The 14,325-nt window shown below is 44.8% G+C and overlaps 1 protein-coding gene across 7 annotated transcripts in view; it reads right to left on the bottom strand.

Annotated features, from left to right (window-relative positions):
* CTIF (cap binding complex dependent translation initiation factor) overlaps positions 1-14,325 on the bottom strand; it is a 301,312-nt gene that overhangs the window by 92,068 nt on the left and 194,919 nt on the right. For 6 of the 7 annotated variants that reach the window (XM_030867887.3, XM_060310534.2, XM_060310533.2 and 3 more), the window contains one exon: positions 1,167-1,659. In XM_030867887.3, the coding sequence (XP_030723747.1) occupies positions 1,167-1,659 (493 nt within the window). The remainder of the gene's footprint in view (positions 1-1,166; positions 1,660-14,325) is intronic. The other variant, XM_030867891.3, reaches the window with a different exon arrangement.

Here is a 14,325-nt window from a genome sequence, read left to right as displayed (position 1 = left end):
TCCCAGGCTCTTATCTTTGGGACGTAAGGGAATGAGTGAGGCTTTCCTCCAGGACCTCACAGCCGCCCGTCCCACAGGGAGCAGTGGGTGGGGGCCCGGGGCTGTAAGGATGCCAGCAGCAGCATGTCACCTTCGAGAACTGATCAGGGAAAAGGTCTGACCTGCCTTGTCCTGCCTGAGTGTGGACCTGGCCTCGGAGGTGAAAGGTGGAGGAGAGAAGGCCGTAGAGAGATGCCAGGGAGAAGCCCGGAACTTCGAGCTCTGCAGAAGCCCCAAATGGAGGACTCCGTGGAGGAAAGCTGGGGGCAAGTTGGCCTTTCGTGGGAACAGCTCCTTTCCAAGGTGACCTTACCTGCACCCCTGGCTGAGGACGGGGAGCTAGGGTGCTCAGAGTGGACTTAACGATGCCAGGGACAGAGCTCCAGCCCTTCTCTGGAGGCTTGGGGCATCTCTTCCTGAATTTGTGAACTAGGCTTTAGAGACCAGGGCCAGCAGTAGGGTGAGGAATGTGAGGCTCCTGGGGAGCAAAATTTAAGGAGGCCCTCCTTCTCAGGGCTGTGCCAGTGCAGGATGGGCATCTGCGTGATGCTGAGAGTGAGTGCCTCCTTAAATTTTGTCCCTTAGATCCCTCCCTACTGCTGATTGGTGAAGCGGGGGAGTGGCAAGGCTGAGGCCAGTCTGCTGCACTCTGCCCAACTCACCTTTGCTCTCCCCTGGCAGGGAGCGCAGCCTGGTACTCGCCTTCGGGAGAAGCATTCTTACGTTATAGGCTCTGTGTTTTCCCTAGATGCCCTTTAGCACTAACAGGGCAGTATCTGCCACCAGATAATGCTGGAGGGAAGAACCAGGCCTTCTCTGCCCACCTCCCATCACCTGGAGGCACATGCCTCTTCCTCCCCTCCCTTCTCAGGCTGGGGGCTGGTACCGAGTGTTCACCCGGGACTCTTGGAGGTTGGAATGTGCTGGAGGGGGTTCACATGCAGAGCTGGCCATGGGCCTGCCGTCTGGTGGCCGGGGGTCCCTCAGGCAGCGTTGACCAGGTGTGCTGGGGCCACATGAGCCTCCCTCCACGAGGCTCCCCAGGTCCGCAACCCCGAGCCCACCTACCAAGATGCCTACCTCGCGCTGTCCTCCCTGATGCAAGAGAACAAGGAAAATTCAATTACCGGTACCTTTTCTTTCAGCCTTCGCCGCAGCCTGTCTTTGGAAGACTGGAGCAGGGTAACTTTGGGCCGCTCCCCACTGCGCTCGGGAATAATACTGTCTTTACGCTTTGTCTCAGCCTCTGGACCGCCTGGCTGCAGCAGGGGCAGCCTCTCGGAAGCCACCGGGGCCAGGGCATCAGGGCTGCAGGGAGGCTCGAGGCCGCTGTGCCCGGCATCCCCCAGGGCGTCCTCGAGTTTGGGGCTCTCCATGGTCACGGTCTCTTTGGCACTGCGGTGGGCGCCTGCCTCCCCCTTGTCGCCTGGTGGATGCTTCATGTTGCTGTGATGCCAGCGCCGGTTCTGGCTGTAGCCGTGATGGGTGGACCTCCCTGAGGCGTGGGGCACTGAGCCCCCCTGGTAGGATTTCTGGTGGTCCCTGTTGTGTTTGGCACTGCCCGGTGGGTGGTCACCGTGCTGTTGAGGCTTGTTCCCTCCTGGGGGTCTCTGCTGCCGCCTGCAAACCAAAGGGGAAAGACAAAGAGAGTCACTGGGGCCGCTGGCCAGGGTCCCTGTGTCCAAACATTAGAAGGAATTCATTTATTCATTTTTTCAATACCCTTAACTGAAGGCCTCCTGTGCACCAGGCTTTGTGATGGGGCTTGGGGATACTAGCAGAGAATATGACACACAGGTCCCTGTGATTATATAGGATTTAAGTCAACCCTTGACTTAAAATAAATATTTTATTCCCTTATTAGAATATGCGTTAGTACACGTGTAGGGAAGAAAATTAAAATGACAGAGTATACAGTGAATCCTCCTGACTGTCCCCAGACACCCAGTATGTTTTCTTGAAGCAGCCATTATCATTTTGTGAACATATTCTATGCATGTTTCAGGAAAGATATATACACAGACCTGCATCTGATAACAACTATCCTGTTAATGACTTTTTAACCATCATGACTCATGAAGAGTTATACCATTTGTTACACAGCCTTTCTTTGGGTACACTGACATTTCTGCCCCCAAACCCACTAACAAAATATGCTATAAGAAATTGTTACAGGCAGAATCGTGTTTCTCTCAAATTCATATGTTGAAGCCTCAACCCCTAGGACCTCAGCATGTGACTGCATTTGGAGATAGGACTTTTGAAGAGATGATTAAGTTAAAATGAGGCTGTTAGGGTGGGATACCAGTCAAATCAATCTAATTTGACTGGTATCCTTATTATTATTTTCGGCCGTGCTGCATGCCTTGCGGGAACCAGGGATGGAACCGGGGCCCTGGCAGTGAAAGCACTGAGTCCTGACCACTGGACTGGCAGGGAATTCCCATGACTGGTATCCTTATAATAAGAGGAAATTTGAATGCACAGAGACACCAGGAATGCGGGTACAGAGAAGAAATCCCATGTGAGGACACAGCCAGAAGGTGGTCATCTACAAGCCAAGGAGAGAGGCCTCAGAAGAAACCAAACCCAATACCTTGACCTTGGACTTCCAGCCTCCAGAACTGTGAGAAAGTAAATTTCTGTTGTTTATACCCACCCGGTCTGTGGTATTTTGTTATGGCAGCCCGAGCTGAGCAATACAGAAGTGATATTTAACATGGTAGTTTTAGGCAGACAGGCTCATCGAGTTTTTTTTGACCATTTCAAAGCAGAGATTATCATATGGAACAAATTTGAGGTGTACATCACGGGACAAACCCCAAACGTGCTGATTTGAAGACTAAGGCAGAGCAAGGGGGTGGGGGTATTCTGAGGACCCTTCAGTCCAGCAGCTCAAGGGCTGCTTCCATCACTGAAGCACTCCTGTGTTCCACCTCTGTTTCACCCTCATGGTGTTTTCCATGCCATAACCTTATTTGAAGTGCATTTGGAGAACAGGATAACCATGAGCCTCTAAGTTGTCAAGCCAGTGAAGAAGTGGAGAGAAGACGTTACATTCTAGGGAATGAGGCCCCTGTCCCAGTCTGTGATCCATCTCTTTGGCAGGTACAACAGAACTTCGCTGCACTGCATTTCATGAACAAATTACATTTATTTGCTCTAAAATTATTATTACTTATCTAAACTCGATTTCACTGTTCACTTGATAAATTTTTTTTTATTAATTTTTATTGGAGTATGGTTGCCTTACAATGTTGTGTTAGCCTCCACCACACAACAAAAGGAATCAGCCATACACATACAGATATCCCTTCCCTTTTGGACTTCCCTCCCATTTAGGTTACCACAGTGCACTACGTGAGTTCCCTGTGCTATACAGCATGTTCCCATCAGTTGTGCATTTTATACATAGTATCAATAATGTATATGTGTCAATCCTATCTCCCAGTTCCTCCCACCCCACCCCTTTCCCCCTTGGTAGCCATACATTTGTCCTCTAAGTCTGTGTCTCTATTTCTGCTTTGCAACTAAGATCATCTATACCATTTTTCTAGATTCCACATATACACGTTATTATACGATATTTGCTTTTCTCTTTCTGACTTACTTCACTCTGTATGACACTCTCTAAGTCCATCCACATCTCTACAAATGACCCAATTTCATTCCTTTTTATGGCTGAGTAATATTCCATTGTACATATGTACCACATCTTCTTTATCCATTCCTCAGTCGATGGACATTTAGGTTGCTTCCATGTCCTGGCTATCGTAAATAGTGTTGCTACGAACATTGGGGTGCATGTGTTTTTTTGAATTATGGTTTTCTCTGGGTATAGGTCCAGTAGTGGGACCATATGGTAGCTCTATTTTTAGTTTTTTAAGGAACCTCCATACTGTTCTCCATAGTGGCTGTATCAATTTACATTCCCACCAACAGTGTATGAGGGTTCCCTTTTCTCCACAACCTCTCCAGCATTTACTGTTTGTAGGTTTTTTGATGACAGCCATTCTGACCAGTGTGAGGTGATACCTCATTGTAGTTTTGATTTGCATTTCTCTAATAATTAGTGATGTTGAGCATCTTTTCATGTGTTTGTTGGCCATCTGTATGTCTTCTTTGGAGAAATGTCTTTTTAGGTCTTCTGCCCATTTTTTGATTGGGTTGTTTGCTTTTTTGATATTGAGCTGTATGAGCTGCTTGTATACTTTGGAGATTAATCCTTTGTCATTTGCTTCATTTGCAAATATTTTCTCCCATTCTGAGGGTTGTCTTTTCATCTTCTTTAAGGTCTCCTTTGCTGTGCAAAAGCTTTTAAGTTTCATTAGGTCCCATTTGTTTATTTTTGTTTTAATTTTCATTACTCTAGGAGGTGGCTCAAAAAAGATGTTGCTGTGGTTTATGTCAACGAGTGTTCTGCCTATGTTTTCCTCTAAGAGTTTTATAGTGTCTGGTCTTACATTTAGGTCTTTAATCCATTTTGAGTTTATTTTTGTGTATGGTGTTAGGGAGTGTTCTAATTTCATTCTTTTACATGGAGTGTCCAATTTTCCCAGCACTACTTATTGAAGAGGCTGTCTTTTCTCCATTGTATATTCTTACCTCCTTTGTCATAGACTAGGTGACCATATGTGCGTGGGTTTATCTCTGGGCTTTCTATCCTGTTCCATTGAGCTATATTTCTGTTTTTTGTGCCAGTACCATACTGTCTTGATTACTGTAGCTTTGTAGTATAGTCTGAAGTCAGGGAGCCTGATTTCTCCAGCTCTGTTTTTCTTTCTCAAGATTGCTTTGGCTATCCGGGGTCTTTTGTGTTTCCATACAAATTGTAAAATTTTTTGTTCTAGTTCTGTGAAAAATGCCATTGGTAATTTGATAGGGATTGCATTGAATCTGTAGATTGCTTTGGGTAGTATAGTCATTTTCACAATATTGATTCTTCCAATCCAAGAACATGGTATATCGCTCCATCTATTTATGTCATCTTTGATTTCTTTCATCAGTGTTTTAAAGTTTTCTGAGTACAGGTTTTTGCCTCCTTAGGTAGGTTTATTCCTAGGTATTTTATTCTTTTTGTTGCAATGGTGAATGGGATTATTTCCTTAATTTCTCTTTCTGCCCTTTAGTTGTTAGTATATAAGAATGAAAGAGATTTCTGAGTATTAATTTTGTATCCTGCAACTTTACCAAATTCATTGATTAGCTCTAGTAGTTTTCTGGTGGCATCTTTAGGATTTTCCCTGTATAGTATCATGTCATTTGCAAACAGTGACAGTTTTACTTCTTCTTTTCCAATTTATATTCCTTTTATTTCATTTTCTTCTCTGATTGTCGTGGCTAGGACTTCCAAAACTATGTTGAATAGTAGTGGTGAGAGTGGACACCCTTATCTTGTTCCTGATCTTAGAGGAAATGCTTTCAGTTTTTCACCATTGAGAATAATGTTTGCTGTGGGTTTGTCATATATGGCCTTTATTATGTTGAGGTAGGTTCCCTCTATGCCCACTTTCTGGAGAGTTTTTATCATAAATGGTGTTGAATTTTGTCAGAAGCTTTTTCTGCATCTATTGAGATGATCAAATGGTTTTTATTCTTTAATTTATTAATATGGTGTAACACATTAATTTGCATATATTGAAGAATCCTTGCATCCCTGGAATAAATCCCACTTGATCATGTTATATGATCCTTTTAATGTGTTGTTGGATCCTGTTTGCTAGTATTTTGTTGAGGATTTTTACATCTATGTTCATCAGTGATTCTGGCCTGTAATTTTCTTTTTTTGTGATATCTTTGTCTGGTTTTGCTATCAGGGTGATGGTAGGCTTGTAGAATGAGTTTGTGAGTGTTCCACCCTCTGCAATTTTTTGGAAGAGTTTGAGAAGGATTGGTGTTAGCTCTTCTCTAAATGTTTGATAGAATTCACCTGTGAAGGCATCTTGTTCTGGACTTTTGTTTGTTGGAAGATTTTAAATCACAATTTCAATTTCAGTGCTTGCGATTGGTCTATTCATATTTTCTATTTCTTCTTGGTTCAGTCTTGGAAGGTTGTGCTTTTCTAAGAATTTGTCCATTTCATCCAGGTTGTCCATTTTATTGGCATATAGTTGCTTGTAGTACTCTCTTATGATCCTTTGTATTTCTATGCTGTCAGTCGTAACTTCTCCTGTTTCATTTCTAATTTTACTGATTTGATCCTTTCCCTTTTTTTCTTGATGAGTCTGGCTAAAGGTTTATCAGTTTTGTTTATCTTCTCAAAGAACCAGCTTTTAGTGTTATTGATCTTTGCCATTGCTTTCTTCATTTCTACTTCATTTATTTCTGCTCTGATCTTAATGATTTCTTTCTTTCTACTAACTTTGAGCTTTGTTTGTTCTTCTTTCTCTAGTTGCTTTAGGTGTAAGGATAGGTTGTTTATTTGAGATTTATCTTGTTTCTTGAGGTAGGATTGTATTACTATAAACTTCCCTCTTAGAACTGCTTTTGCTGCATCCCATAGGTTTTGGGTCATCATGTTTTCGTTGTCATTTGTTTCTAGGTATTTTTTGATTTCCTCTTTAATTTCTTCAGTGATCTCTTGGTTGTTTAGTAGCGTATTGTTTAGCCTCCATGTGTTTGTATTTTTTACAGTTTTTTTCCCTGTAATTGATTTCCAATATCATAGTGTTGTGGTCAGAAAAGATGCCTGATATGATTTCAACTTTCTTAAATTGATTTGTGACCCAAGATGTGATCTGTCCCGGTGAATGTTCTGTGAGCACTTGAGAAGAAAGTGTATTCTGCTACTTTCGGGTGGAATGACCTATAAATATCAATTAAATCTATTTGGTCTATTGTGTCATTTAAAGCTTGTGTTTCCTTATTTATTTTCTGTTTGGATGATCTGTCCATTAGTGTAAGTGGGGTGTTAAAGTCCCCCACTAATATTGTGTTACTGTTGATTTCCCCTTTTATGGCTGTTAGCATTTGCCTTATGTATTGAGGTGCTCCTATGTTGGGTGCATAGATATTTACAATTGCTATATCTTCTTCTTGGATTGATCCTTTGATCATTATGTAGTGTCCTTCCTTGTCTCTTGTAACATTCTTTATTTTAAAGTCTATCTTGTCTGATATGAGTATTGCTACTCCAGCTTTCTTCTGATTCTCATTTGCATGGAATATCTTTTTCCATCCCCTCACTTTCAGTCTGTATGTGTTCCTAGGTCTGAAGTGGGTCTCTTGTAGACAGCATATGTACAGGTCTTGTTTTTGTATCCATTCAGCTAGTCTGTGTCTTTTTGTTGGAGCATTTAATCCATTTACATTTAAGGTAATTATAGATATGTATGTTCCTATTACCATTTTCTTAATTGTTTTGGGTTTGTTTTTGTAGGTCTTTTTCTTTTCTTGTGTTTTCCACCTAGAGAAGTTCCTTTAGCATTTGTTGTAATGGTGGTTTGGTGGTGCTGAAGTCTCTTAGCTTTTGCTTGTCCGTAAAGCTTTTGATTTCTCTCTTGAGTCTGAATGAGATCCTTGCCGGATAGAGTAATCTTGGTTGTAGGTTCTTCCCTTTCATCACTTTAAATCTGCCCTGCCATTCTTTTCTGGCCTGTAAAGTTTCTCTGAAAAATCAGCTGATAACCTTATGGGGATTCCCTTGTAAGTTATTTGTTGCTTTTCCCTTGCTGCTTTTAATACTTTTTCTTTGTATTTAATTTTTGTAAGGTTGATTAATATGTGTGTTGGCATGTTTCTCCTTCAGTTTATCCTGTATGGAACTCTCTGTGCTTCCAGAGAACTCTCTAGAACTTCTCTCTGGGAAGTTTTGACTATAATATCTTCAAATATTTTCTCAGGCCCTTTCCCTTTCTCTTCTTCTTCTGGGACCCCTATAATTCGAATGTTGGTGCGTTTGAGAGGTCTCTGAGACTGTCCTCAATTCTTTTCATTCTTTTTTCTTTCTTTCTTTTTTTTTTTGCAGTACGTGGGCCTCTCACTGTTGTGGCCTCTCCCGTTGCGGAGCACAGGCTCTGGACGCGCAGGCCCAGCGGCCACGGCTCACGGGCCTAGCTGCTCTGCAGCATGTGGGATCTTCCTGGACTGGGGCATGAACCCGTGCCCCCTGCATCGGCAGGCGGACTCTCAACCACTGCACCACCAGGGAAGCCCCAGTTTTGGTTTTAACCCCACCTCTGCCTGTGTGCCACCCTCAGGCATCTGATCCTTGCCCAGGTGAGTGGGAGCAAAAGCAGCAGCTGCTTGGAGCCCACTTGGGTACTCCCAGTACCTGCAGTGGTAGGAGCTGGTGTATGGGAGCATTGTTGCCCCTGCCCCCTGTGCGTCTCTCAACAATGATGCCTTGCTTTCCAGGCAGACCCCGCTTCATCTAGGGGCATTCCTGGCCATGCGTCCTCTCAGTCCTGTCCCTTCTATTGTATCTGCATGGCCAACTGCGTTTCTCTCCCCAGGTCTGTTCTTCCAACCCCACGCTTCAGCCCTCTGACCCTGCCAAGAGTCCCCTCGGTGGACTCTTGTCCCAGGCAGGGGTGCCCAGAGCTGATTCCCAAGGAGGTTTTGGGGTGGGCGGTGCAGGCAAAGATGACCCTGGCACGAGGGGCGGGCGGGCCTGCTCTGGTGGGAGCCCCTCCCAATGCCCACAGAGGCAGAAGAAGCGGATGGGGAAGGGGTTTATAATGGCAGCTCCGCCCCTTGCATGCCATGCTACTATGACGCCTTGCTATGGTGTCTCAGGCTTTTTCCACAGACTTTCCCAGTTGTGGTGCCCCTTGCTCCTGTCCCTTCAGGCTGTTTTCTCACAGCCAAGAGCTCTCCTCTCCCTGGCTCTGCACTCCAAACCCCTCTTTCTAGCACCCAGCTCCCCTTCACAACAGGTGACTCACGATTCAGGCTGGAATGCACGGAGCTGCCGTCTAGATCATGCGTGCGGTTCTTACTTTGTCTTGCCTTCCATAGACCATCTGCAGTGCTCTCCTTTGATCCCCCAAAGTTCCTTTTCTGTCTCAGCTCATTTCCCCTCCATGAGGGAGTCTTTCTTAATGTGGGGACCTCTCCCCACATTCAGCTTCTTGCCAGGGTTGCTGGTCTCTTTTTTGATTCTTTTCTTTTTTTTCTTTCATTTTTGTAGGTGTCCAAAGTCTACCACTACTGTTCAGCAGGAGCTCTATGGGAATTATTCCATTTGTAAATGTGTTTTTGACGCACTTGTGAGGAGCGACAAATTCCGCATCCTTCTGTTCTGCCATCTGGACCGAGGGGCAATAATTCTGTATCTGTGAAAATTTGGGGGTGTCTTGGGTTGGGGTTATATGGATCATTTTCCCATTAAAATTAATGAAAAATTGTTCATTGAAAAGCTTTCCTTTCTACCGATATCAAATGTTGGTGAGGATGTGGAGAACAGGGAACCCTCGTGCACTGTTGGTGGGAATGTAAATTGGAGCAGCCTCTGTGGAAAACGGTATGGAGGTTTCTCAAAAAAACAAAAAAATAGAACTACCACGTGACCCAGCAATTTCACTCCTGAGTAAATACCCGAAAAACCCAAAGACACTAATTTGAAAAGATACATGCACCTCAGTGTTCATATCAGCATTATTTACAATTTCCAAGATATGGAAGCAACCTAAGTGTCCATCAACAGATGAATGGATAAAGAAGATGTGGTACACACACACACACACACACACAGAGACACAGACACACACAATGGACTACTACTCAGCCATAAAAAAGAATGAAATCTTGCCATTTGCAACAACATAGATGGACTTGGAGGGCATTATGCTAAGTGAAATAAGTCAGAGAAAGATAAATACTGTATGATATTGCTTGTATGTGGAATCTAAAAAGTACAACAAACTAGTGAATAAAAAGAAGCAGACTCACAGATACAGAAAACAAACTAGCGGTTACCAGTGGGGAGGGCAGAGGGGCAATATAGGGGTGGGGGAGTGGGAGGCACAAACTACTGGGCGTAAGATAGGCTCAAGGATGTGCTGTACAACACTGGGAATATATCTGATATTTTGTAATAACTGTAAATGGAAAGTAACCTTTAAACATTGTATAAAAATAAAAAATTAAAAGAAAAGCTTTCCCTAAGTGGCAGGGTTTTCAGGGGGAATTAAAGTTGTTAAGTGAGAGACAGGTGTATAAGCTTCTTTTTCTTTCCACACAAACAGTAACTTACAACCCACTGTATATTAGAAGTAGAAATTAGTATGTTTCTGGAGGGAAATTTGACAATTGGTTACAAAAGCCTCTAAAACATGTAAACCACTGGACCTTGCAATGTGTCCACGTGTGACAACTTATCCAAAGGAAATAATCAAAGCACAGGGATGTAGGAATAAGGATATTCATCTCAGCAGTGTTTAGAACAGCAGTGAAAAACGGACTGTGGAGAAATTAAGAACATGGTGAAAAATTCACTCTGTAGCATGTGTTGTAATACATGCAGCATGGTGCTGTTTTTTAAGGCAAGTATGCATATGCATAGAAAAACTGGAAGGATACACACCAAAATGCTAACAGTCATTATCTCTAGGGGATGGGATGAGGATTTTTCTCTTCTTTTTTGTGTTTTCTAAATGAACATAAATTTATTTTTCTAAACTTTCTATTGTGGGATAATTATAGATTCAAATGCAGTTGTAAGAAAGAATACAGAGAGATCTTTTGTATCCTTTACCCAGTTTCCTTCCATGGTAACATCTTGCAAAACTATAGTTCAAGATCACAACCAAGATTTTGACACTGATACAATCAAGACAGAACATTTCCATCACCACCAGGATCTTCCATGTTGCCCTTTGATAGCCACATTTACTTTCCTCCCACCACCTCCTCCTTAGCCTCTGGCAATAACTAATCCAGTCTCCATTTCTACAATTTTGTCATCTCAAGAATGTTATATACATACAGTATTTAGCCCAGTGGGACTGGCTTTTCTCACTCAGCATAATTCCCTGGAAATCCATCCAGGTGGCTGCATGTATCCATAGTTGTTCCTTTTTCACTGCTGAGTAGTATTCCACAGTGTGGATGTATCAGTGAGGTTACTCATTTACCCACTGAAGGACATGTGGGTTGTTTCCAGTTGCTGGCTATTGTGCAGACAGTTGCTGGAAACATTTGTTTACGGGTTTTTGTGTGGACATAGTTTTCATTTCTCTGGAATAAATGCCTGCAAGCACCATTGCTGGGTCACAGGGTAGTTGCGTATTTAATTTTTAATGAAACTGTCAAACTGTTTTCCAGAGAGGCTGTACCATTTTACATTCCCAGCAGCAATGTATGAGAAGTTTTCAATCATTATTTCTTTGGGTCATTTTTCAGTCACACCTTTTTTTTCCTCTACCTCCCGGATGACATGTCTGTTAGATTTTCAGTTATGGTCCCTCAGGTCTGTGAAGCTCAGTTCATTCTTTTCAGTCTGTTTTCTCGCTGTTGCTCAGACTAGATCATTTATATTGTTCTATCTTCCAGGACACTGGTCTTCCCTTTGTCTCCTCCATTCTACTGTTGAGTCCATCCATTGAGTTTTTTATATAACTCAAGTTTTCATTTGATTCTTTGTTATATGCTGAGACGTATTTTTTCATTTGTGTCAAGTGTGTTCCAAATTGCTCTTTGAAGCGTTTTTATGCTGATTACTTTAAAATCTTTGTCAGATAATTCTAATATCTCTTGTTATTTTGGTATTGACATGTTTTGTCTTTTTTCATTCAATTGAGATCTTTCAAGGTTTTGGTGTGACAGAATATTTTCAGTTGAAAGCTGGACATCTTGGTTATTATGTTACGAGACTCTGGACTTAACCAAACCTTCTGTTTGGCTGGCTTCCTCTTACCTTGGCCCGATAGTAGAAAGGGCTGTGCTGCCTCAATACTGCGGGGTCGGGGGAGAAGTCAGGTTCCCCACTGGGTCTTCTCTGACAGAGCAAAGGGGGTCCTCTTTAATGCTGGGCACAGTGGGGGGTTCTGGTTCCACACACAGACACCTCCTTGGCTAGGAGGGGCAGGGTGTCGCTCCCCACATGGCCTCCACTGACACAGAGGGAGGGGTGCTCAGTAACCTCCAGGGTTGAGTCTCAACTCCCCACCCAGCTTCACTGACACCAGCCTGGCAAGGTTTGGGTGCCTCGTCACAGCCTGGCAAAGGTGGAATCTCAGCCCCTCGTTTGGCCCTTACTGGCACGCGTGGGGTGGAGCCAGTTGTCTCTAGGGCGTTTGCCTGAAGTAGAGCAGTTATTGTCTAAGAGTTTTCTGTCTTGAGAGTCCGCCCCTTGCCTGGTTCTTCGGCTGCAGAGGGAAGGCTTTTGTTGTGGCCATTTTGGTCTGCCTGAGCCTGTGGGTGTTTCTGGGTTGCCGGCTTCTTTCACTCCAAGTCTGGGATTTATGAGGCTGAGAAGAAAACTCAAGCACATCACTGCTGTGTCATCCCTCAGGTGCCAAGCTCCCCACCCAGTCTGACTTCTTCTCGCTGCCTTTCAGAGTTCTCTTATGTTTGTTTGTATACTTAGATGTCCAGGGTTTCTAGTTGTCTTTATTTTAATAATTTAAGAGGCAACACAGCAGAGTCAAAAGAGGCAGCCCCTCCACCCAATCCCACCACTGCCACCACCGCCACTGGCACTCAGTTTCATTCCCTAATGGTCTCATTCTAAAAACAGGGATCATCACGGGCCTAACACTAATTTCTGGAAGAAGGTCCGTTTGCTTTCAGGGCAGGGCAGGGCACCCGGGGAACGGGGACGAGCTGGGCCCCATCAGCAAAATGACTCACTGAGCTGGATTCCTCCTAGGATCACCAACTGGCCTTCAGAGGTGCCAGATGCCCGAGACACAGGTCAGCTCAGGAGCCTGGATCCCTCATTCTGAGAAGCACTGGGAGAGCGTGGAAGAAATTTCACGGCCCACCAACTCCCTGTGGCACCACGAGCCGTGACGTTTTGTAAATTCTCCCTACTTTTATTTTTTAATTACTTTAAATTAACTGGCCCTTTTTCCTTCCACTCTCTTTGTTCTTTGAGTGTAATTTTTAAGCCCGGAGAAGAACCTTGGAAACTCCCTGGCAGATAACGCCTGCTTCTCACAACTTCTGTCACCCTTGTTTAGAATTTTTGTGGTGCGGGCAGCTATGGCCCAAGGAATGCCCCCAAAGAATGGCTGGCCAAGCCCTTCCCAGCATCTGTCTTGAGACTGGCTTCCCACTTGCCATATCAGGGATTCCCCTCTCTTTGCCCAGCATCTCCCCCAGCTTTCCGCCCCCTCCCGCACCCCCCTTCCCCCACCAAAATCCATTTCTCTTCACGTGGAGGAGGAAAAAGGTAATTTCTACATGGCTGGTCAAGGTCTCAGAAAGAAATCAGCTAGGCCTTGGAGAGCTTCTTCTATTCTTTCCTGGAAATTCTCAGGGGCCTGGAACTCCATGTCCTCCTAGTTCAAAAGGCCTTGGAGCCGGCCGGCCCTGTCAACACAGCAATGACCAAGAATGCCCGAGGTTGCTGAGCATTAGGGGTGCTTTCAGACTCACTCTGCCTGGGTGGCAGTTCCTTTGCACACGTAGAGTGATGTCCACGGCGGGGCGAGGAGACGCTTGGGAGTCTACCCTCAAGGGCGCCCTTTTAACTGGGCAGACAAGACTCATGATTCAAAAGAAGGAGGGCTGATATGGGGCTGGACAGCAAATGAGATTGGCTGCGTGGCCCCTAGGAGGGCAGGGAAGAGCCAGATGCCCTTGGAGGAGGGGCATGGGGCATGGAGCCCCCTTTCTTCCTTCCTGCTTAATTTTCAGGGCCAGTGATCATTGGGACTGGTCTCTCTGTGCAAGCCAGTCAAGAATCTTTATTCCCATTTTACAGATAAGCCAACTGAGGCTCAGTGAGGAGAAGTCCCACACCAGAGGGCCTTGCAGAGGCTCCATGGAGTGTACCCAGCCTGTGAGCCAGTCACGGCTTCCAAGCATCCACCTCCTGTCTTCCACTTGCCCTCAGATCCAGCCCCCTCAGGAGAGAAGGGCTGAGTTACCGCTGAGACCTGCTGTGGTGATGACCACATGGGGCCCATGTCCTTGGCCTGGAAAAGGGCTGAGAGGGCCTTAACTCCTGGAACAGACTTGGGGCTGGGTCTTGGGCTCCAACAATGGAGACCCAGGCTCCCCTGCTGTGGCCATTCACAATATTTGTCAGCGGCTGCTGGCTGAGCTGGCCAAAACCAGCTCCTCTCTTCTGTGTTTGCTGGCCCTGGGTTTCGTCGATACCTTCCTTCAGGGGCCAGC

The sequence above is a fragment of the Globicephala melas genome, chromosome 13 (genome assembly GCF_963455315.2).
Source record: "Globicephala melas chromosome 13, mGloMel1.2, whole genome shotgun sequence".
NCBI classification, from domain to species: Eukaryota; Metazoa; Chordata; class Mammalia; order Artiodactyla; family Delphinidae; genus Globicephala; species Globicephala melas.
The sequence above is the reverse complement of the archived record's forward strand: the minus strand, read 5'-3'. Positions and strand labels throughout refer to the sequence as shown.